The sequence below is a fragment of the Procambarus clarkii genome, chromosome 40 (assembly GCF_040958095.1).
Source record: "Procambarus clarkii isolate CNS0578487 chromosome 40, FALCON_Pclarkii_2.0, whole genome shotgun sequence".
NCBI classification, from domain to species: Eukaryota; Metazoa; Arthropoda; class Malacostraca; order Decapoda; family Cambaridae; genus Procambarus; species Procambarus clarkii.
In genome coordinates, this window is record NC_091189.1 from 28,500,566 (window position 1) to 28,524,846 (window position 24,281).

At 46.2% G+C, this 24,281-nt stretch overlaps 1 protein-coding gene across 2 annotated transcripts in view; it reads left to right on the top strand.

Moving 5' to 3' along the window:
• Window positions 1-24,281, top strand: part of RanBPM (Ran-binding protein M) — an 81,864-nt gene that overhangs the window by 26,559 nt on the left and 31,024 nt on the right. For both annotated transcript variants that reach the window (XM_045742127.2, XM_045742128.2), the window contains exons 7-8: window positions 14,181-14,290; window positions 15,719-15,860. In XM_045742127.2, the coding sequence (XP_045598083.1) occupies window positions 14,181-14,290; window positions 15,719-15,860 (252 nt within the window). The remainder of the gene's footprint in view (window positions 1-14,180; window positions 14,291-15,718; window positions 15,861-24,281) is intronic.

Consider the following 24,281-nt stretch of genomic DNA (forward strand, 5'->3'; position numbering starts at 1 on the left):
ATTATTTAATGTTGATAGTGTAATAAAAAAAACTGTACAGTGGTACCTCGGATTACGAGCTTTCCTGTTTACGAGGTTTTCGGGTTATGAGCAGGATTTGCTCGGAAAATTTACATTGGGATATGAGTGCGTTGCCTTGGAATACGAGGGTGTTGATAGGAGTACAGGCCGACCTAGCGCGTGGTGGCACGGCAATCGCCCCTTAGTTTACCAGTGCCTCGCGCCCAGTGACGATCCTTCCTGAATTCTTCACCAGGATTTATAGTGTTTTGTTGGATTTATGGCCATTTGACCATAAAAGTTGTTGTTATATATCTCACGCTGGGTCCAATGAAAGCTAGTCGTAAGGTTCAAGGCAAGAAATCACGTGAAGATGACAATAGAGGAAAAACAAGAGATCATTCAGAAGCATGAAAATGGTGCACGTGTTGTTGAACTTTGTAGGCAGTACAACAAATCCACGTCAACGATATGCATTATACTTGCCAAGAAAAAGGACATTATGAGTGCTAAAGTAGCAAAAGGCATAACAACAATCACGAAACAAAGATCACAAATACTTGAGGATGTGGAAAAGTTATTAATTTGGATACATGACAAGGAGTTAAAGGGTGATAGTGTTTCAGAGGCCATCATTTGCGAGAAAGCCAGGGTATTGCACGAAGACCTTGTAAAGAAAACTCTTGGAACGAGTGCAGATATGATAGACTTTAAGGCAAGCAGGGGATGGTTTGAAAAATTTAGAAAAAAAAGTGGTATTCATAGTGTTGTGAAACATGGGGAGGCTGCCAGCTCAGACAAACCAGCCGCTGAAAGATTTATTGAAGAATTTAGAGTTTGCAGAGGCTGAGGGATAACTATTCCAACAAGTGCTTAATTGTGATGAGACAGGACTGTTCTGGAAAAGAATGCCTAAGAGGACATACATTACCAAGTAGGAAAAATCATTGCCCGGACACAAGCCTATGAAAGATAGGTTTATGCTTGTACTGTATTCAAATGCGAGTGACGATTTGAAAATTAAACCCTTGCTTGTGTATCATTCTGAAAATCCAAGGGTTTTCAAACAGTATAAAGTGAAGAAAAAATCAAATGTGTGTAATGTGGAGGGCTAATAATAAGTCATGGGTGACTAGGATTTTTTTTTCGGAGTGGGTGAATGGAGTGGTGTGCCCTGCCATAGAAAAATATCTGCAGGAGAAACATTTGCCACTCAAGGCCCTGCTTCTCCTCGACAATGCTCCTGCTCATCCTCCAGGTTTGGAAGATGAATTGTTGCACAGATACAGTAATTTTCTCACAGTAAAGTTCCTTCCTCCTAACACCACTCCTCTAATTCAGCCTATGACCAGAAAATCACAGCAAATTTTAAGAAACTTTATGAAAGGGCACTTTTCCGGAAATGTTTTAAAGTGACTGAAGCCACAAACCCCCACCCTCAAAGAGTTCTGGAAACACCAATTTAACACTTGTAGTTCTTTAAAACTCATTGACAAAGCCTGGCAAGAAGTGACTCAAAGAACCCTGATCTCTCTCTGGAGAAAATTGTGGCCTGAATGTGTGCCAGAACTAGACTTTGATGGGGTTTGAGCCTGTAAATGATGTGCCTATTGTTGAGGAAATTGTTACTCTGTGCCGGCAAATGGGCTTGGAATTGAATGGTGCTGATGTGGAGGAGTTGGTGGAAGAATACAACGAAGAAGTGACTACTGAAGAACTCCAAGCCCTTCAAAAGGAAAACAAGAAGGCCCAGTTGAGGATGTTTCTCCAGTGGAGGAGGATAAGGAGGCAGCGATTGTCCCTTCTGCAACCATTAAGAAGTGGTGTCAGATGTGGGAAGAATTGCAAACTTTTATTGAAACTGCTCACCCAGAGAAAGCTGTAGTAGGTCGTTGCCTTAATCTTTTCAATGACAATGTGATGCCTCACTACAGAGAAATCTTGCGAAGAAGGGAAAAACAACCTTCAAAGGACCGCTTTGTTGTGAGAAAATCGAGCAGTGAGCCACAACCAGGACCTAGTGGTATGCAGGCAAAACGTGTTATAGAGTGAGTGCACCCCAGAGAGGTCCTCACTGACTGATGTTATAATGGAAAGGGACTCCCCTTCCAAACAGTATCACCTCTCCTCCTCTCCATCTTCCATACGCCAACAGCAGTCATCAGCAAGGGTAAGTAATGACTTGAACATACTTTTGTAGTGTAGATTTAGATGAATTAGGTATAAAATTTAGTTTGAATTGAGGTTTTTGGATAGTCAGGAATGGATTAATTAATTTTCCATTATTTCGTATGGGGAAATTAGCTTCGGTTTACGAGCTGTCTCCAGGAACGGATTAAACTCTTAAACCGAGGTACCCCTGTACATGTTTCGGATATCTGTAGACCCAATGCCGGTTACAATGTTCATAGTACAAAGCAGACATCCATAGCACACCGCCACAGTTTGGTCCATCTACTCATCATGAAATGGGACTTCATGTCCCCTTAAAAATAAACTTGTGGAAGATAATTCATATTCAGGATTCTGATAATAATAGCAGTGTTGTGGCTAGAGTTAGTAATGTGTGTAGTATATTGGGAGGCACTTTGCTGTATCATGTGCTGTTGGCAACTGACTAGCATGTTGTGCTGTGCTGTGCTTGGACTATGAAATCAACACACACACTAGAACTCCTTAGTGGGTTATTTTGGTGCTAAAAATGAAGATACAGTGTGTGTGTGTGTGTGTGTGTGTGTGTGTGTGTGTGTGTGTGTGTGTGTGTGTGTGTGTGTGTGTAATTACCTAAGTGTAATTACCTAAGTGTAGTTACAGGATGAGAGCTACGCTCGTGGTGTCCCGTCTTCCCAGCACTCTTTGTCATATAACGCTTTGAAACTACTGACGGTCTTGGCCTCCACCACCTTCTCACTTAACTTGTTCCAACCGTCTACCACTCTATTTGCGAAGGTGAATTTTCTTATATTTCTTCGGCATCTGTGTTTAGCTAGTTTAAATCTATGACCTCTTGTTCTTGAAGTTCCAGGTCTCAGGAAGTCTTCCCTGTCGATTTTATCAATTCCTGTTACTATTTTGTACGTAGTGATCATATCACCTCTTTTTCTTCTGTCTTCTAGTTTTGGCATATTTAATGCTTCTAACCTCTCCTCGTAGCTCTTGCCCTTCAGTTCTGGGAGCCACTTAGTAGCATGTCTTTGCACCTTTTCCAGTTTGTTGATGTGCTTCTTAAGATATGGGCACCACACAACAGCTGCATATTCTAGCTTTGGCCTAACAAAAGTCATGAACAATTTCTTTAGTATATCGCCATCCATGTATTTAAATGCAATTCTGAAGTTAGAAAGCATTGCATAGGCTCCTTGCACAATATTCTTTATGTGGTCCTCAGGTGATAGTTTTCTATCTAGAACCACTCCTAGATCTCTTTCTTTATCAGAATTCTTTAAAGATTTCTCACATAATATATAGGTTGTGTGGGGTCTATGTTCTCCTATTCCACATTCCATAACATGACATTTATTAACATTAAATTCCATTTGCCAAGTGGTGCTCCATATACTTATTTTGTCCAGGTCTTCTTGAAGGGCATGACAATCATCTAAATTTCTTATCCTTCCTATTATCTTAGCATCATCAGCAAACATGTTCATATAATTCTGTATACCAACTGGTAGATCATTTCTGTACACAATAAACATCACTGGTGCAAGAACTGAACCCTGTGGTACTCCACTTGTGACATTTCTCCATTCCGATACATTGCCTCTGATTACTGCCCTCATTTTTCTATCAGTCAGAAAATTTTTCATCCATGATAGAAGCTTACCTGTCACCCCTCCAATATTTTCCAGTTTCCAGAACAACCTCTTATGTGGAACTCTGTCGAAAGCCTTTTTTAGGTCCAGATAGATGCAGTCAACCCAGCCATCTCTTTCCTGTAATATCTCTGTGGCCCGATCATAGAAACTGAGTAAATTCGATACACAGGATCTTCCTGATCGAAAACCATACTGTCTGTCTGATATTATATCATTTCTCTCCAGGTGTTCTACCCATTTAGTTTTGATTAGCTTTTCCAATACTTTCACTATTACACTTGTCAATGATACAGGTCTATAATTGAGGGGGTCTTCCCTGCTGCCACTTTTGTAGATTGGAACTATGTTAGCCTCTTTCCACACGTCTGCTACGATTCCTGTACACAGGGATGCCTGAAAGATCAGGTGAAGTGGAATGCTGAGCTCAGATGCACATTCTCTCAGAACCCATGGTGAAACGCCATCTGGGCCAGCTGCTTTGTTCCTCCCGAGCTCCTTTAGCATATTTTCCACTTCATCTCTAGACACCTCTATCCGCTCTATGTTGTTCTCTGGAATTCTTATTGTGTCTGGTTCTCTGAATATTTCATTTTGTACAAACACACTTTGGAACTTTTCATTTAATGTTTCACACATTTCCTTTTCATTTTCCGTGAATCTGTTTCCCATTTTCAACCTCTGGATATTATCCTTTACCTGCAATTTGTTGTTTATGAATTTGTAGAATAGGCCCGGTTCTGTTTTACATTTATCTGCTATCCCTTTTTAAAAATTTCTTTCTGCCTCTCTCCTTACTGCTGTATAATTGTTTCTCGCATCTTTGTATCGCTGGTATGTTTGGGGGTTTGGCCTCTTCCTATACTGATTCCATTTTTGTGTCTTTTGGTCTCTTGCCCTCTCACAATTTCGGTCGAACCAATCCTGTTTTCTGGTCCTGCATCTCTGTTTTGGTATGAATGTTTGTGTGCCTTCCTCGTATAGTTTTAAAAATTTGGCATACATTTCATTTACTTCCCTGCCTAGCAACAATTCTGTCCAATTACACTCATTAAAAAAATTTCGAAGTTCCCCATAGTTGCCTCTCTTTAAATCGAGTTTATCAACTGTTTCAATGTCCCCATTTTCTTCTAGATGATATCTTAAAGCATATTTAATGTCTAACAGGACGTGATCACTCTTACCCAAGGGAGGAAGGTACTGGATGTCAAAAATCTCTTCTTCTTTCCTGGTGAATACTAGATCCAGTACTGACGGTATATCTCCTTCCCTCATTCTTGTGGCTTGCTTTATGTGTTGATACAAGAATGTCTCCAGAATGAGGTTCACAAATCTGCATGTCCAAAAGTCCTCCGTTCTTGCTTCATAGGCCTCCCAGTCTATTGCTCTAAAGTTGAAGTCCCCCAGTATCAACAGTCGTGATTTATCTTTATCTGCTTGTACAATAATATCTCTCATGACCATTATGAGGCCCTCTCGTTTGTCATCCAGTTCTTCCTTTGTCCACGTGTTGCTTGCTGGTGGGCTGTAGGCATTTACAATTATCAGGTTATCATCCTGATTCCAGACCTGCAATGCCATTATGTCAATATCTCGAGGGTTTTCAAATATTAACTCTTTTACCTTCAGGTGTTTTTTCACCAGTACAGCCACTCCTCCTCCCTTCCTAGTTTTCCTGTCACGTCTCCAAACTGAGTAGCCTCTTGGGAATATGACTTCATTTATTATATTTCCTTCAAGTTTCGTTTCTGATAATGCAACAATATCTGGGACCCTAAGCTGGATTATATCTTGCAACTCCAAAGTTTTTGACCTCACTCCATCTATGTTGGTATATACAATTTTCAGGAACATGTTCCCTTTTCCTTTGCTCTTTACTCCCCCTTCCACTACTGATCTTGTTGCTTTGTTTTTATGTACCATTTCACAAGCTTTCCAGTCCCTGTCACTTTGTAAAAAAAAGAATTTCTGTCTTCTTCATTTCTATCCCCATTTAGCCGTTTTGCCTCAATTAAGTTCATTTTCAGCTTTTCTCTGTCTTCCTTGGAGAGGTCTTGTCTTATTGACCAAGATTTGCCAACCTCATCACTCTGCAGTTTCCTGGCATTTCTTAGCACTTCCATCATGTTTTTCACTCCATTAAAGGTCACCCTTAAGGGGCGGTTCTTTTCTTTCTCATATTTTCCTATTCTTCTAAAATCACTGACATTTTCCTTTGAGCCTTCTCCTAAACCTACTATTTTCTCTATGATTTTCATCTCTTCTGCCGCTCGGTCCACCCTAGATGAAATTTCCTTCTCTAAACATCCAAAAATGATTATGGACTTAGTTCTATCTGCAGTGTTTTGTACCAGTTTACTGTTGGTAACCAGTTCTTTCCTAATTGCTTGCCTAATTTCTGCTTCTTGTTGGTCATTTCTGGTTTTGACTTCCGAACACACTTCTTTGATAGTCTCTTTCTCTTTTACAACTTCAGCATATGTCGCTTTTATTTCTTCTTTATACTTTTCTAGTTCTTTATTCACCTCCTCTATGTGAGTTGTCAGTGAAGTTTCCAGTTGGAGATCCTTACCTAACTCTATGTTAGCCCTTAGGCTTGCTTGGAGTTGTTCACCATATGAGTCTATCTTCTTGTTTATTTCTTCAAAGTGTGTGTGTGTGTGTGTGTGTGTGTGTGTGTGTGTGTGTGTGTGTGTGTGTGTGTGTGTGTGTGTGTGTGTATATATATATATATATATATATATATATATATATATATATAATATATATATATATATATATACATATATATATATATATATATATATATATATATATATATATATATATATATATATATATATATATATATATATATATATATATACATATATATATAATGTCGTACCTAGTAGCCAGAACTCACTTCTCAGCCTACTATGCAAGGCCCGATTTGCCTAATAAGCCAAGTTTTCCTGAATTAATATATTTTCTCTAATTTTTTTCTAATGAAATGATAAAGCTACCTATTTCATTATGTATAAGGTCAATTTTTCTGGGGGGAGCCCCGTCGGCTCCCCGGAGCTTTACCGGCTGATATGCTAATGTCAGACTTTGGCATCAGTCATGTGTATGGAGTTCTAGGGCCTACCGGGGACCACGAGCCAGAACCTGGCCCCCTCAGAGAGGCAAGGGGAGCAATGGCCTATAGAAACCCCCGTGTGGTTGGAAGCATTCTATGTCTGCCATCGACCGGGTCAAGCATCCAGAAAGGTAAGCATTCCAAAACAAACCCCTATTCTGGTGAAAATTGCTACCTAAGCCGAACTAGTGAATAGAACTCTTCAACAGAAAACACGGAAACTAGTATGACGTCATACGTCACCGCGCCGCTGTCTGCGCAGCTCCCCCCTCCCCGGGAGGGGGAAGGGGGAGCCCCAGACCTCCCACGCCGGCTATCCACCCATCAGTTCTTCGGCTGATGCTATAGGCAATGGTTATGTGCTCCGGCTCCAGTGGTTGTTTCAGCACTGTACCTAGAGTGTGGTGTCTGTTTTCTAGGTGGTGCGTGAGCCGGGTGTGATTCTTCAGTACTCGGGCTGCATGCGCCTAGGGTTCCCTTCCCTAGGTGCCCTGTAAGTACTGCCCTTGGGGCTTGGGGCCACCTTCCACAAGTTCCTTGGGTCCTGCCCCTGCTTGGCCGTTTACCGCTTGGTTTTCGGCCGCTCTTTGTGTGCTCGGGTGTTCTGTCTCCCTTGTTCGCCTTAGAGTAAGGGGCAGTGTTTGCACTGGTGGGGCGCGGGGTACTGTGCAGCTTGTCTTTACCAATCATAGCGGCCGGCTCTGTTCCGCTTGGGTACGCTGTCCTCTTGCGGGGTTTTCTTTTTCTTTTGTTTATATACCTGGTGGGGGGGTCTGCCTTCGTTCTTGCCCCTTGTGTCCCTTGTGTTCTGAGTATTTCTGGTGGTACCCCCTGCTAGGTCCCCGTGAGTGTACACGTCCCGGGGGTTCAGCTCTTAGAAAGTTGTTTGGTAGCTTGGGTGCCGGTTAGCAGTACCCTGCCTGGGATTACCTGAGCGCGAGTCCTCTTAAAGTAAACGCTCGGGACCCTGGGAAACCCCTGGGGGCGCGCGGGTCCGATGGATGTGACCCCAGAGCCCCCCCCTCGCTTCCAGCGAGTTTGAGGGTTGCTCTCACCTTTTGTCTCTGGGTGACTCTCTGTTTTGCCTCCGTCTGCTGCCTGTGGGGTCGGTGACACCTTCGACCCGGTGTCCTGCGAGTTTGGTTGCTCGTTGTGGCTCGGTTACCCAGTTGTGCTAACAAAGCGGGTGCGGGCAGCAGGGGCGTTGCACTTGAGCCTTGGTGGTGGCAACGTTCTCGTGGTTTCCTCCCCGGGAGCCCCGGGGCTGCCCCGTTGTATTTCGTTTTTCCCCTGGTTCACCCTTCCTGCCTGCATCCGGTTCCTTACCGTCTGTAGGTTCAGGGCGGGGTGTTTGGTGGTGTTGAGACTCGGGCAGTCTCGGGGAATTCCCCTTCCGGGGTAGTGACGGGGGCATTTGGGCCTGTTCCTCCAGCCGTGTTGTATGAGTCTGCCAGTGGGCTCCCTTCCTTAGTGTTTTCACGGCTGCCCCGGTTTTCTGGTACGGCCGGGGCTTTGGGGGAACGGCTCGGCCCCGGGGCCTGTCGTGTAGGTTCCCGGGGCTGGGGAGGGGCTGACTTGGGGGGCCTTGGCCCCGTTAGACCCCGTGGGGGGTTTTATCCCCCTCTAGGCGGGGCTTGTGGTTACGCGGAGTGGGGTTTTTCCTCCCCACTCGCCGTACGTGCTGTTGGACGTCGGCCCCTCCCCGGGCTCGGTTCCTTGGCCTTTGAGTCGGTTGGTTCCGTCCTGTGGGTGGATGTTTCCTCCCCCGCTTTTTGGGACGGTGTTTTTGTCATGTTTCCCCGTTCGATGGGGTTCTGCGTGACTTTTGATCTCGGGTGCGCCTGCGCCTTCGTGTGCCTTCGGGACTAGTGTTGGCTTCTGTGTTCTCGAGGGTACGGGAAGGTTTTTCGCTACTTCCCGCATTATTGGAACGTCTGTCGGCTCCTAGTACTTGTCGCCCTGTTGGGCTACTTGTCGCCCTGTTGGGCTACTTGTCGCCCTGTTGGGCTACTTGTCGCCCTGTTGGGCTACTTGTCGCCCTGTTGGGCTACTTGTCGCCCGGTTGGGCTACTTGTCGCCCGGTTGGGCTACTTGTCGGCCGTTTGGGCTACTTGTCGCCCGTTTGGGCTACTTGTCGCCCGTTTGGGTTCCCTTTTTTTGGGCTCTTTGCTTCTTTGGCCGGTTTTCTTGTTCCTGCTTCCTCTTTTGGCTCTTTTTCTCGTGCAATAGTCCTGGCTGGCGCCTTCCCGCAGGGAGGGTGTGCGGTTCGGCCAGCGTGTTATGCGCATGCGCCGTGGAGTTTGTTTTGGTCTGGGCGATGGTTCAGTGCTGGGGTTTTGCGCCCTTTTTTGCTACAGTGCTTCGCCTCTCGTTCTTCTCCCTGGCTGCGGTATGTGCCCCTTTGCGCCAGGGGTGTCCTGGTTCCCAGTTGTGGGGAGGACACCGCGGTTTTCTGTGTCATGGGTGTGGACCGCCTCCTTCGCCTCTCCCTGTTCTCCTGCGGGTCCGGCTCTGGCGTCTTCACCTGGCGGTGCTCCCAAGTTCTTCTGGGCACGGTTGAGTCGTGTCAAGTTCGAGCCACCATTCGCCAGGTGAGTTTCTGCGGTCTGGCGTCTTTTGGCCGGGCGCTGGATGCGGCGGTGTTCATATACCTGTCTTTATTTAGGTATAATTTTGTACGACTGAGACCGTTCGCACACCAGTGACTGTCCCTTTATCACCCCTTCCTGTCCCCCTCCTGTGCATGTCCAACCCATGCTACAGTCGTTCAGGGGACCCTCCTTTTTTAATGTTGTGAGGTGTGGGGGTTGTAGGGTTGGTTCTGTACTCACCTGGTGAGGCTCCTGGCTGTGCTTGCAGGATTTGAGCTCTGGCTCTTGGGTCCCGCCTATCTGGTAGAACTTGCGGGATAGTACCAGTGGAGTGCAGTGGTGCTATTGGCACTTTTGGGGAACACTGTATTACCATCAGTGGTCTGTGCTTGTTACACGACCTACTTGCGAGCATAAGCCTTCTTGCTGGTTCGTCCGTGGACTTCCAGGGCGCACTGGCCTGTTTTCGTATGGCAGTTCCGGCCCGTCCTGGTTGTGGGGGTATGTGGGCCGGTGGACTGCTCCTAGCAGCTGCCTGGTGGGCCATCCTCTGGCCGGTCTGGCCTGACCTTGGGCCGGGCTTGAGGTGTAAAAGAGCTCCCAGTACCTCATCCAGCAGGTATCGAGCGGGGTTTCTCCGCCGTCGGTCGCCTGGTGCAGGTTTCTGGGCCTGCAGGGTTTTGTCGTGTCTCCGTTGGCCCTGTCTGGGGTCTGCCTGCTCCGTTCTCTGCCTTTGCAGAGGGGAGTTGCTATTTACATGTTGCATGTTGCAGTGGTGCCTGTTGCTGCTGCTGCTGCACGTGAGCATTGGTACCGTGTTTCACGGTGGCGTGTCCTTGTTCCTGTGTCCGGTTGTGGAGTGGCGCTTTGCTGCCGTTTTGTGCCTGGGGATTGCGTGGGGTTTTTGTCCCTGCCTGATTGTCCACCCCTGGTTGTTCTCCTGTTTTTTTTTTTTTTGTGCTTCTGCTCTTTCTTCCTGCCTCTTCTGCAGCAGGAATGTTCTGCGTGTGTTCTTAGGCGTTGGTCAGCCTGTGTCCTGTGATGTGCTTCTTTGTTTCGGTCTGTTGCAGTTGTTCGGGCCCCTTGGTTCGGGTCCTGTTCTGGCGGCGACCCTTCCGCCTTCTTTGGTTTTCCTAGCTTGCCCTGCCGGTTGTTGTTGTTGTTTTATTTTTTTTGGGGGGGTTCTTGCGATGTCTCGCGTCGGACCCGTCGTTTCTGAACTCCTGGCGGGCTTGCATGCTTCGGAGTTTTTCTGTTCGGCAGACGTTCCATCTCCTTGTGCCGCCTGGGTTTCGGTGGTCGCGCCCGAGATCTTCTCGCGGCTCCGCCTTTTTCCTGGGCTCGGGGGGGCCTTGTCGGGGCTGCTTATGTTCTGCCTCGTGGTCTCGCCTCCGGTTGGTGGTCGGGTGGCTTCGTGGTAGGTGTCCCACCTGCGTGCTTCTTGGCGGCAGTATGGGGTATTTTGGCGGTCCTTCCTTTTCCTGTCCCTTCTTCGGTGGGTCCTTCTTGTTGGCTTGGTTTACTCTCGGCTTGGTTTTCTAGTGGGGGTTGGGGGCCGTCGTCTTGCCACATACTGTCGCCTCTTTTCGTGCGGCGCAGGCGGAGCCGCTTCAGCTTGCTTTCGGTCTTGGTGTTGCTTCTGCACCGTTAGTCAGCTGTCTTGTGCGTCATTTCACCTCCGGCCTGTTCGTGCGCCGCTTGCACCATCCTGGTCTCTGGTCAGCGTGCTCTGTCTTCTCCTCGGTTGGTAGTGCCCCTTCGGTTCCGGTGTGTTTTTTCGTCGGCTCTTTCCTTTGGGCCTTTGCCTCTGGGGGTCGGTTCGCTGTGTTTTCTTGCTCCTTCGGTTTTAGCGTTTTGGTTGTTTGATGGCAGCAGTCTCCATCTTTTCTGGCGCGGGGTGGGGCTGCTGCATTCTGGAGGGGTCCAGGGTTTGTTGGTGCTTTGTTGGTCGGGCCGGGGGTGTGTCGTTTTTGTGTTCAGTGGCGGCCCTCTGCTGTTGTTTGCGTGCCACGGCGTTTGGGTCCGGAGCGCGTTTTGCGTTGATCCGGTTCTGTTCTTCCCGGTTCGCGGGTGATGGTGTCCCGGGTGGTCAGCCGTGTTCTTGTGGCTAAGCTGCCTGTGTTCTTCCCTTATGCCTGTGGCGTTCGTGGCTTCGCTGCTCTCGCTGCCGTCTGGGCGACGTGGCCTTGCAGTCTTTCGGGCATGGATTTTTGGTGTTCGTGCAGGGGCCTTGCTGCTCGTGGTTCTCGTGTTGTTCCCGGGATTTTCGGGGCTGTGGCGCCTTGGGTTGGCGTTTGCTGCCGGTTGTCTCGCCTCCTTGGGGGGTGCGTGGTGTCCGCCTCCCGGTTTTGTCCCTTTGACCTTCCTCTGTGGGTAGTTAGCTCCGGGGAGCCGACGGGGCTCCCCCCAGAAAACCAGCGTTGAATGTAATGAAACGCCATTTTCTGGGTGAGACCCGGAGGCTCCCCGGCAACCCTCCCTCCCTCCGGTCGGCGTTTTTCGCGTGTTTTGACATCCAGCCTCAGAACTGATGGGTGGATAGCCGGCGTGGGAGGTCTGGGGCTCCCCCTTCCCCCTCCCGGGGAGGGGGGAGCTGCGCAGACAGCGGCGCGGTGACGTATGACGTCATACTAGTTTCCGTGTTTTCTGTTGAAGAGTTCTATTCACTAGTTCGGCTTAGGTAGCAATTTTCACCAGAATAGGGGTTTGTTTTGGAATGCTTACCTTTCTGGATGCTTGACCCGGTCGATGGCAGACATAGAATGCTTCCAACCACACGGGGGTTTCTATAGGCCATTGCTCCCCTTGCCTCTCTGAGGGGGCCAGGTTCTGGCTCGTGGTCCCCGGTAGGCCCTAGAACTCCATACACATGACTGATGCCAAAGTCTGACATTAGCATATCAGCCGGTAAAGCTCCGGGGAGCCTCCGGGTCTCACCCAGAAAATGGCGTTTCATTACATTCAACGCTGGTTTTTTTATTGGAGTTAAAATTAACGTAGATATATGACAGAACTTAACCAACCCTACCTAACCTAACCTAACCTATCTTTGTAGGTTAGGTTAGGTAGCCGAAAAAGTTAGGTTAGGTAAGGTTAGGTTTATTAGGTAGTCGAAAAACAATTAATTCATGAAAACTTGGCTTATTAGGCAAATCGGGCCTTGCATAGTAGGCTGACAAGTGCGTTCTGGCTACTAGGTACGACATATATATATATATATATATATATATATATATATATATATATATATATATATATATATATATATATATATATATAATATAATACATACATACATACATATACATATATAATACATACATACATACATATATAATACATACATACATACATACATATATAATACATACATATATTCAGTGGTACCTTGGTTTAAGAGTTTAATCTGTTCCTGGAGACAGCTCGTATTCCGAAAACTCGTAATTCGAAGCTAATTTTCCCATAAGAAATAATGGGAAATGAATTAATCTGTTCCTGACTACCCAAGAACCTCACTTCGAACTAAATTTTATACCTAATTCATCTAAATAAACCTACAAAACTATGTTCAAGTTATTACTTACCCTTGTTGATGAATGCTGTAGGTGTATGGAAGATGGTGAGGAGGAGGGAGGAGGAGAGGTGTTACTGTTTGGAAGGGGAGTCCCCTTCCATTATAACATCAGACAGTGAGGACTTCACTGGTGTGCACACTCTGGCACATTTTGCCTTCATACCACTAGGACTTGCTTGTGGCTCACTGCTTGCTTGTCTTATTAAGAATCTGTCTAAAAACACTTGTTTTTCCCTACATTTTAACACTTGTCTGAAGTAAGACATAACATTGTCATTTAAAAGGTCAGTGCAACGGCCTGCTACAGCTCTATCTGGGTGAGTTTTTTTCAACAAAACTTTGCAAGTCTTCTCATACTTCACACATTTTCCTAATATATAAAGTTTTCTTCGTGACTATTTCCTCACCATGCCTGGCCTGGGGTAACATCCATGGGGTAATTTTATTTCATGAACACTCCTGAATCCTGACGTCATCGTGAAATTTCCTCGCTTCACCATGGCCAAAGGTAGCTACATGGGCTTTTTTCTCCCGGACACCAGGATGTTATCTCTTTTGGTATAAATGGACAAAGCCCAATGGTTAATCAGTTGTATAAGCTATTTCTCATATCAAATACCATTTTATTTCCTCTCGTGTGTTGATGCCCAACCTGACAAGTGAGTGTCTAGCAAATGCTTCAAATTCTATTGTACAATGTTAAATACTTGAAACCATCTTGCATGAAGTCACCTCCAGACAAGAGGCGTCACTGTTAGTGGGCACTAGAGCTGTTTACAGTGAGAGAGCGAGTAAGAGAAAAAGCAAGCAAGTGAGAGAGAGAGGGCGAGAGAGGGAGGGAGGGAGGTAGGAAGTAGGATAGAGCAAGCAAATGGGAGAGGGCGAGTGAGCAAGAGTATGTGAGAGTTAGCCAGGGAATAAGTGGTGAACTATATAGAATAACACTTATTTAGATTATAGTGATGTTATTTTGATTGTATCACAGTTTTCATAACCTTCAAAGGCACAGTCTTAATTTGTAGAGAATGATGCGGTTGGCAGGTGTGTTGTCTGCAGTTAACAGAGTGTGTATCTTACAGAGATCCAGAAGCTAGTATTGGGAGGGCGCATGGGTGAAGCTATAGAAACAGTGCAACAGTTGTACCCTGGCTTATTGGAGAACAATCACAATCTACTCTTTATGTTGAAGGTCAGTGCTGCAAGAGTTACTTTTGTCATAGTATTGCATTTTTTTCTGAAGTACGCTAAGTACAAGTGCTATTTGTGTGCAATATTGGTATTGGTATTAACTTCACCGTGTAAACGTTAATATTGTCAAACCTCCATTCTGTGAGAGTTCAGCGCTAGTTATGCTGGTACACTGATCTCATGATTCTCTACATTTTCTTGTGTTGAACTCACTTTTGAGATCATATTCTTTCATCGTATCACCTTCTAAGTGACCTGGGAGGTGACATGTATAGGTAATGTAATTCTGGCCAGAAAGTGGTGCAAATAACTAGTAATAATGTTTAGGTTAATGTTCTATTGCAAGAAAAAAGGAAAAATAATAGACTTTTAGAGGTCTTTGAAATACAGTACATATAATATTAGCATAATTTTGCACAAATTCCTCATGCATGAGTTGCATAGAAATGAATTCCTCATTCAGTATGGAGGAAGCCACAATTCTGATGGCTGGGTAGAATTTTAAACTCTCCGTGTTAAGATTATATTTGACAATAATGTTTCACTTTGTGGAGAGCTTTCTCAAATACAACAGAGGTTACAGCACAAGCAAAATACAATGGAAGGCAGACAGTGAAGTATTTGTGGTGGAGGGAAAAGAGGAGAAATCAAGTGGGCGACCCTTGGTGGGAAGAAAACATTCCAGTGGAAGCTGCAGCCAAAAGGTTAATGAGTATTTTAACTCTCCTGAGGAAATTGAGTCATACCTCTTCTTTTTAGTGCAAGTGCATATCTGCAAGTGCATAACTGCAAGTGATATCTTTGTTGTGGCACTGGCGAGATTTCTGTCCACCGTTGTTCTCGGAGAGAAATATTACAGTAATCTCGTCTAACGTGTTCTGTTTTGGTGCTTCAACCTGGTGGGCAAAAATGTTTGAGTAACATTAAATCAACATAATATCAACATTATCAAAGTTGATTAGATGTTATATCATTATTTGTCCCAGGTTTGTCCAGGTTTGGGGGTTTAACTCCTGATTATCTTGAAGTTACCTTGAGATGATTTCGGGGCTTAGCATCCCCGCGGCCCGGTCCTCGACCAGGCCCCCTTTTCGTTACACACCCCTAGGAAGCAGCCCGTAGTAGCTGTATAACTACCAGGTACATATTACTGCTAGGTAACAGGTGCATCAGGGTGAAAGAAACTCTGCCCGTTTGTTTCCGCCTCCACTGGGATCGAACCTGAAACCTCAGGACTACGAATCCGAAATGCTGTCCACTCAGCTGTCAGGCCCCAGTATTGTACAGTATATTGATGCCATATTATATATTGTACTAGGTCCTGTGTTACTGAACTGTGGGGTGGCATGTACTGCTGTTAGTGTGTTTATGGGCAAACAGGATAATTGAATCTTAAATTGAGAATGTTGAATCAGCCATAATATTACAGGTGCGACAGTTTATAGAAATGGTAAATGGTACAGATACTGAAGTTCGAGGGGTTTCGAGGTCTCCGTCTCGTCCGCCAACACACGAGTCCTCCCCATCACCTCCATGTTGGTCCAACGGTAGGACTACAGATCCAGTTCCTGGTAAGCAACGAAGAAGAGTTTTAAATTCATTTTGAATTCAGTTTTGAATTCATCAGTACAGCATTGATACTATAATGTAACAGTTCATTTCTGTGGGGAGTCCTTTTAGCTCCCTGGAGTTATCGTGCTAATGCGTGATATATTAGACCGGAGCATTAGTCTAAGGAGTTCGACCTACCAGGGATCACGAGCCAGAACCTAGCCTCCTCAGAGAGGTTGCAGGGAGCAATGGTCCTGGAAAACCCTCCTGTGGTTGAGGTTTTTCCTTATCTGCCATCGACCGGGGTTTGTCACCCAGAAAGGTAGGCATAACAAAACTAACACCACATGGTAAGATAATTACAACTAAAAACCGAAAAGAGAAGAACTCCCTTCGATCCTAGCCTTGGGTTTTCATCACTGTTTTGTCCATTGCTGTTTGCGGAATCTGTTGCCACGCAGTTTCTGCAGGCGGCTTTGTCTAGTTGTCGTCCTATGTTGGATTTGTTGGTTCTCCCGGGTGGCCATTCTCAGCCTTCTCGAAAGGGTCATGACAGGGCTCGGGGTTCCGCTAGTCAAGGTGGGTCATTGGTGCCAGCTTTTGAGACGACGTTGCCTTCGGAGCTAGCGTTGTCTGGTCAGCGCGACGATCACTCTGTTTGGCGGTCGGCTTCTCGTTAGGGGCATTGGCCTTTTTGCGGTTCGCCTCATTGATGGGGCGAAGGGGGGGGGGGGAAGGCTCACCCTGTTTGCTCGCGCTTGGTCCCACGATTCATGGGCATATATGGTCATGTCATCTGGCCTGTGATGGCGTTGGGTGGCTCCTTTCCCTTTGGGGGTTCCGGGGGTGCCCTTGCACTTCGTCAGGTCATCTTGGAGTGTGCGCGTTTGGGCGTGGTCAACATGACCCCCGTTCCTCAGGTGGGTTTCCTGCCTGTTTCCAGTGCCGAAACGGGTCTGTGCAGATCTGAGGTTCATTCTGGACTTGTCCCATCTGAACCCCTGGATTCCTTGCCCCTCCTTTCAGATGACTACTCTGTATCAGGTCCAGCTTCTTCTGAAGCCGGGTGCCTGGATGGGTGTCTCTGGACCTCAAGGATGCATATTGGCATATTCCTAGTCATCTGGGGATTCAGGGACTGGTTAAGTTTTGTGGAAGGGTGTTTTTCGTTGCCTTCCTTTTGGCTTGAATCTGGCACTTCGCCTATTCATGCGTCTTACCCGGGTCGTGGTGACCCATCTGCATCTGATAGGAGTTTGGGTCCTGGCCTACTTCGACGACTGGCTGGTGTGGGCTCCCAGTTGGTCCGCTTGTCTGCTCGCCAGGGGTGTGGTTCTTTCCCAGCTAGCCAGGTTTGGGTTCCTGGTGAAGTAGAGGTAGTCCCATCTGGTTCTGTCCCAGATTCAGACCTGGCTGGGTCTTGATTGGGACTCTCAGACCGCTTCCATGTCTCTCCCGCTGGAGGCATTGCTGCGGCTGCTCTCCTGCCTTCGGCTGTTTCTGGGGGATCCCGGGTCACTTGGCAGTTGCTCGAGCAGTTTGTGCAGGAGTTTGAACTTTGCCATGCTGGTCTACCTGCTGGCTCAGATTTGGCTTTGGCATCTGTTCTGGTTCTGTCAGGGATGCCCCTTCCGCTTCTCTAGCGATCGCTGGGTTCGTATTCTAGGGCCTTGCGTTGGTTGCTGCGTCGCCGGCTTCCTCTTCGGGGGTTTTGGGGTTCAGTGCCTTGGTGCCTCCCCGAACCCTCACTTGATGTGTTCACGGACGTGTTGTCTCTCGGCTGGGGCTTTGTGACCGGTGCTCACCAGGCCGGCCAGGGTCGGTGGGGTACATTCTTCCGTTGGGCTCACAGCACAGTGTGGGAGTTTGCTTCGGTTTGGCTTTTGCTTCGGGGGTTGGGTCGCTCGGGGTTCGAAACATCCGGCTCCATTTGGACTGTTCTCTGGTGGTTCGTTGCCTGAACTGCGGGGATTCTCTTCGGCCCTTGCTTCTTTGGGGCTGTTCGCTTCGAGTGGCTTGTCTGCTGGCTCCTTTGGGTTTGGCTCTTCGTGCAGTTCATATCCGGGGAGTATCCAACGTCCTGGCGTATGGCCTATCTTGGTCCATTCCCCTGTCGCGGTGGATGCCTTTAGGCAGGACTGGTCGAGGTGGGGTTACCTGTTCATCTTATCCCTGGTTCAGCGGTTGCTTTGGGTTCTGGCTTGGTTAGAGTCCTACCACTGGAGAGTAGTCCTTGTAGCCCCTTGGTGGCCGGCCCAGCCTTGATTCCAGGTGCTGCTTGCGCGGTTATCTTGAGATATCTTCTTGAGATGATTTCGGGGCTTTTTAGTGTTCCTGCGGCCCGGTCTGCGACCAGGCCTCCACCCCAGGAAGCAGCCCGTGACAGCTGACTAACACCCAGGTACCTATTTTACTGCTAGGTAACAGGGTCATAGGGTGAAAGAAACTCTGCCCATTGTTTCTCGCCGGCGTCTGGGATCGAACCCAGGACCACAGGATCACAAGTCCAGCATGCTGTCCGCTCGGCTGACCGGCTCCCTACCGGTTCGGTGTGCGAACCCGGGAAGTTTCCTGCAGCTCCGCCTCTTCGAGCAGATCGGACCAGTCCCTTACATTTACGGCTGGTTCGGTCTTCTCTTCTGCTCTTTGCATCTGGTCATTTTGACGCAGGTTTATCACCATTTATATGGTGTTCAGGTGGCTTCATTGATGGTTTCCTACCTGAGAGCTTCGTCTCGGCAACAGTATGAAGTTTCCTGGCATTCTTTCCGCCATTTTCTCTCTCTTCATAGGTTGTCTTCTATTTCTGATCAAGCTGTTTTGTCCTTTCTGTCTTGGCTTTTTCAGGACCATCATTTTGCCAAAGAGTCACTCCAGCTTGCGTTTGGGGTGGATGTCGCTTCTGCACCATTCTGTAAGCTTTCTTGTGCTTTGTTTCACCTCCGGTCTGCTTATGCGCCACCTGAGCCGTCCTGGTCCTGTTACAGGGTGCTCTCCTATCTTTCTTCTCCTCGGTTTGTGGGTGGCTCCTTTGGTTCAAGATTTTTTTCCAAGGCTCTGTTTCTGTTGGCATTGGCCTCTGGGGGTTGGGTTGGGGAGCTGCATTCTCTTCTCTGGGGCAGGGGTTTCTGCTCTTTCGGTCCTGGTGGTAGGTTTGGTTGATTGCAGCCTTCTCTTTCTTTTCTGGCGAAAAATGAGACTGCTCCGGAGGGATCCTTGGGTCATTGATGCTTGGTAGGTCAGGCCGGGAGTGCATCATGTGTCCGGTTGCGTGTCTATGCTGTTAGCTGTGCACTTCAGTTTCGGTGGCCGGGGATGAGCTTTGGGTTGATTCGGTTTCCCTCGTTCCCTGTTCCAGGGCTCGAGTCTCTTAGGTCGTCCGCAGGATTATTATGTCTAGCCATCCTGCAGTCTATTCTCGTGCCCATGACGTTAGGAAGTTTGCTGCGCTGCTTTGGCTGCCATGTTTGGCGACATGTCGTGGGTTGACATTCAAGCATGGGGATTTTGGAGGTCGAACAGGGTCCTGGCTGCTCGTTGTTTGGTAAACGTTCCTTCTCCTGAGCATTCTTGTGTTGCTTTGGGTAGCAGGTTGTATGTTGTAGCCAGTTGTCTCGACTTTGCGTTGAGGAGTTTGTGGCAGCCCCCTCCTGGGTAAGTCCCTCTTTTCCTTATCTTTGGTTATGTAGCTCCAGGGAGCTGAAGGGGCTCTCCACAGAAAACGGGCATTGAATGTAATGAAATGCCATTTTCTGGGTGAGGCCCAGAGGCTTCCTGGCAACCCTCCCCCCCCCCTCCGGTCGGCCATTTTTTGCGTTGCTTGACGCTTAACTTCCGAACTGGAGTGCTGGGTAGCCGGCATGGGGAGGACAAGGCTGTGTGGACAAGTGGCACAGCAGTGGGCTGTGATGTTTGCTTTTTTGCTTGTTTCCTTGAGATTGGAGGGAGTTCCACCTCAATTTTCGGTTTTTAGTTGTGATTTTCTTACCATGTGGGGTTTGTTTTGTTATGCCTACCTTTCTGGGTGCCTAACCCTGGTCCATGGCAGATAAGAAAAAAAAAACCTACCACAGGGGGTTTTTCCAAGGCCATTGCTCCCTGCAACCTCTCTGAGGGGGGTCAGGTTCTGGCTCATGGTCCCCTTTGGGTCGACGAACTCTTTAGACTAATGCCTCGGTCTAATATATCACATATTAGTCCGATAGCTCCGGGCATACCCAGAAAATGGCATTTCATTACATTCAATACTGTTTTTTTACAATTTTAAACATAGAGTACTGTATAAAGGTACAGTAACCAATCACTAACTGGAGAGAATGGTTCTCTCCAGTTAGTGATTTAGGGGTGAAAGGATTGTTTGATGACCAAGACACTAAATTTAATTAATAGCTGTGCTCCAACTTGTAGTTATTTTTATTAAGCACATTTATTTTATTTATTTATTTATTTATTTATTTACAAGAAGGTTTCTTATGAGAGCATAACATTTCGGACAGGTCCTTAAATTAATCTAACAGATAATTTTAAGTAGGTAATTTCTAACAAAATGGAAAAATGTTAACAGGTACATGGTAAGAAAATTTGAAGATGATTAGTAGGTACATTATAGAAAAATTTGAGGATTATCAACAGGTACATTGTAGCATAATTTGAGGATTATTTCTAGGTACGTGTACTGTATATTGTAGTAAAATATGCATTTAATATAATAACCAAGATATAAGATGATAGCAGTGATTACAATGATGAAGTTGTATGGTTTAGGCACATATATTGGGGCAGTGAATAGCAAAAGATACAGTGTGAGTTTAAAGCACTAGGAAAAAAACTATGAGGATGAAATTAGGTACTTTTTGGTTTTACTTTTGAATGAGGCGTAGGTTGGACAGCTTTTCATTAGGAAGTGAGTTCCATAGACTAGGTCCCTTTATATAGTGTTGAATAGACCACACACACTAGAGGGTGAAGGGACAACGACGTTTCGGTCCGTCCTGGACCATTCTCAAGTCTATTGTCCCTTTATATAGTGTTTACTGCATATAGTAAACACTATATAAACACTGCATATAGTGTTTACACAGATTTAGTTTGACTGGGGATATAAAAGAGAGATATATTTCTGGTGTGGTGATTATGGGTTTTATTGCATCTGTCAAGGAAGAGTTTCAGATCAGGATTTGCATTTAGAAACAAGGTTTTGTACATTTAAATGGCACAGGAGAATGTGTGGAGTGTGTTAATGTTTAGTATGTTTAGGGATTTAAACAGGGGGGGGCTAAGTGGTGTCTGAAAATAGTTTGTTATTGTTTTGATTGCAGATTTTTGCTGGGTGATGATGATGGGCTTGAGGTAGTCTGCAGTGGTTGAGCCCCATGCACGGATACCGTATGTAAGATAGGAATAGATTAGTGCGTAGTATAATGAGAGGAGAGCAGAGTGGGGAACATAATAACTGATTTTAGAAAGTATTCCGACCATTTTTGACACTTTCTTGGTTTTGTGTTGTACTCGCCTAGTTGTGCTTGTTGGGGTTGAGCTTTGGCTCTTTGGTTCCGGCTCTCAACTGTTAATCAACTGGTGTACAGATTCCTGAGCCTATTGGGCTCTATCATATCTACATTTGAGTAGATAGTTGTATGTGGGTGCTGAAGTTGTCTCTTGTCTATGTATAGGCCAAGGAACTTTCCATCATTTTTATTGCTGATGTTAACATTGTCTATCTAAAGCTGAATTTCATTTGTTGATTTGCTTCCAAATAAGATGTAATAGGTCTTGTATATGTTTAGTGTGAGTTTGTTGGTTGACATCCATGAGTGAACCTTTTATAATTCGTTATTTGCAACATTATTTGGTGTGTGTGGGCTGGGGTCTGAGTAGATGAAGGTGGTATTGTCAGCAAATAATATAGGTTTAAGAATGTTAGAGACATTAGGCAGATCATTGATGTATATAAGAAATAAGAGAGGTCCTAGGATGCTGCTCTGTGGTACTCTTATGGTTAATGATAGAGTGGGAGAAGTTATATCATTGATGGCTACTTATTGGCGTCTGTCACTAAAATAGGATCGAATATAGTCCAGAGCAAGGCCTCGGATTCCATGATGGTGAAGTTTAAGTAAGAGGTAGTTATGGTTAACAGCATCAAAGGCCTTTCTCAGATCAATGAAGAGTCCAATTGGGAACTCATTTTTGTCAAGGGCTGAGGAGATTATATCAAGCAGACTAATAATTGCATCATTGGTACTCTTTGGGAATGAAAGCAAGCTGACAGGGACTTGGTAAGTTGACTTGTACAAGGTAGGAGTAGAGCTGTTTGTAAATAATTTTTTCAAATATTTTTTATAATATAGGTAGATTTGATATTGGTCTGTAATTGTTTATATCTGCCATATTGCCTCCTTTATGAACTGGCATTACTCATGCTTTATTAAAGATATCAGGGTAGGTATGACACTCATAGAGATTTGTTGAACAACAGAGCTTTGGGTGGTGCAAGGGGCATGGGAGGCATTCTTGTATACCATGGGATGGTATTTCACTAATGTTCTCAGCTGTGGTTTTTAGTGAGTGAATGATGGACACAACATCTGTAGGGCTGACTGGTTAAAGGAGAAGAGAGTTTGGGTAGCTGCCTGTAAGATATGTAGTAACATGTGTCTGAGTCTGTGGGATTTTTCTGGCAAGGTTAGCACCAACGGATGAAAAGAAGCTATTAAATTCAGTTGCCGTTTCTAAATCTGTTGCATGTGTATAACCATCCTTGGAGATGTTTATCTGGTTATGTGAATGTTGTTTAGTTCCTAGGATGTTAGAGATGGCTCTCCATGTGCTTTTCATGTTGCCTTTTGCTTCTTTGAATCTACTCTTATAATAGGAAAATTTTGCTCGTCTTATGCTAGTAAGCATTGAGGAGTACCTCTTAACTACTTGTTTTGTAACTAGACCAATCCTAAGTTTTTTTCATATTCATGTTTCTTGTTGATTGCTTTAAGCATGCCCTTTGTGAGCCAGTTTTTTTTTTTTTTTTAATCTTTTGTCAGTTACTCGCTTGGTGAGGAGACTACAGTGTGTGTTGTAAAGGCTTAGAGTTTTGGAAAGGAAGATGTTAGCTAATCATCTCAAGATAGATCAAGATAGATTAAGACAGATAATGAATTTATATCCTGTGTATTATTGACTTCAGATTCCCAGTTTATATTGTGAAGTGCATTTGTGAGACTGCCTATTGCTGTTTCATTGTGTAACCTGAAAGTAAGTTTCTTGGTATCTGGTGCTGTTATGTCCATGTTTGCTATGAGGAAGATAGGAGAGTGGTCAGTTGTTCTGTCAGTGATTATACCAGCTGCAAAGGGAGCTGTTATGTTGGTCCATAAGTGATCCAAGGTAGTAACGGATGTTGAGTGATTCAGATGGGCTTGGTGATTTTGGGGATTAGCATACAGGAGTTCATGCTGTTTAGGAAATGGTCGACTTAAGGGCTATTTTGTTGACACAGGTCAATACTGAATTCATCTCCTAGAATGATGTGTTTTTTCTGCGGAGAGCCCCTTTAGCTCCCCGGAGCTATACCGGGCTGATGTGTATATATTAGACCGTGGCGGCAGTCAATCGAAGGAGTTCTAAGCCTACCGGGGACCAGAGCCAGAACCTGGCCCCCCTCAAGAGAGGCACGAGAAGCAATGGCCTAAAGACACCCCCGTGTAATTGAAAGCAGTCTTTGTCTGCCATCTACCACTTCAGGTACCCAGAAAGGTAGGAATTTCAAAGCAAACTACTGCTGGCCAAAAAATTGCAAACCGAAAGGCGAAAAAAACAAACAGAACTCCCCAATCAAAAACAGGGAAACAAACATGACGTCATCACAACCGACACGCATCCATATGTGCAACCCTTCCTTCCCCGGGAGGGGGATGGGTCCCAGACCTCTACGCCAGCAACTCTTCCCAGTTCAAAGGCTGTTGTGATGGTGAATGCTCTGGCTCCACGCTTTGCGCAGTGCTGCAGTGCGGTATTGTTGCTCTGTATTGGTGGTGTGTGAGCCAGGAGTAACACAAGAGTACTGGGGCTACATGCACCTAGGGCTACCTTCCCTAGATGCCCCATAAGTACTGCCTTTGCGGCTTCAGGGTTATCTTCCATGAGCCGTTCAGGAGCGGCTACCTGACAGTGTGGTTCAGTCACTGCTTGGTGATTGCCCGCCCTTGGGGGTTCAGCTGGACCAGTCCGCCCTTTTGGCTTGACTGGTCGAGGCGGAGTTACCTGTACCTCTTCCTTCCGGTCTGGTTGTTGCTCTGGATCGTGGCTCGGTTAGAGACTTACCAAGGGAGAGTAGTCCTGTTGGCTCCTTAGTGCCCGGGCCAGCCTTGGTTTCAGGCGCTTCTGGCTCGCTGTCCGAACCTGAGGGTCTTCCCGCGGCTCCGCCAATTCCAGCAGATCAGTCT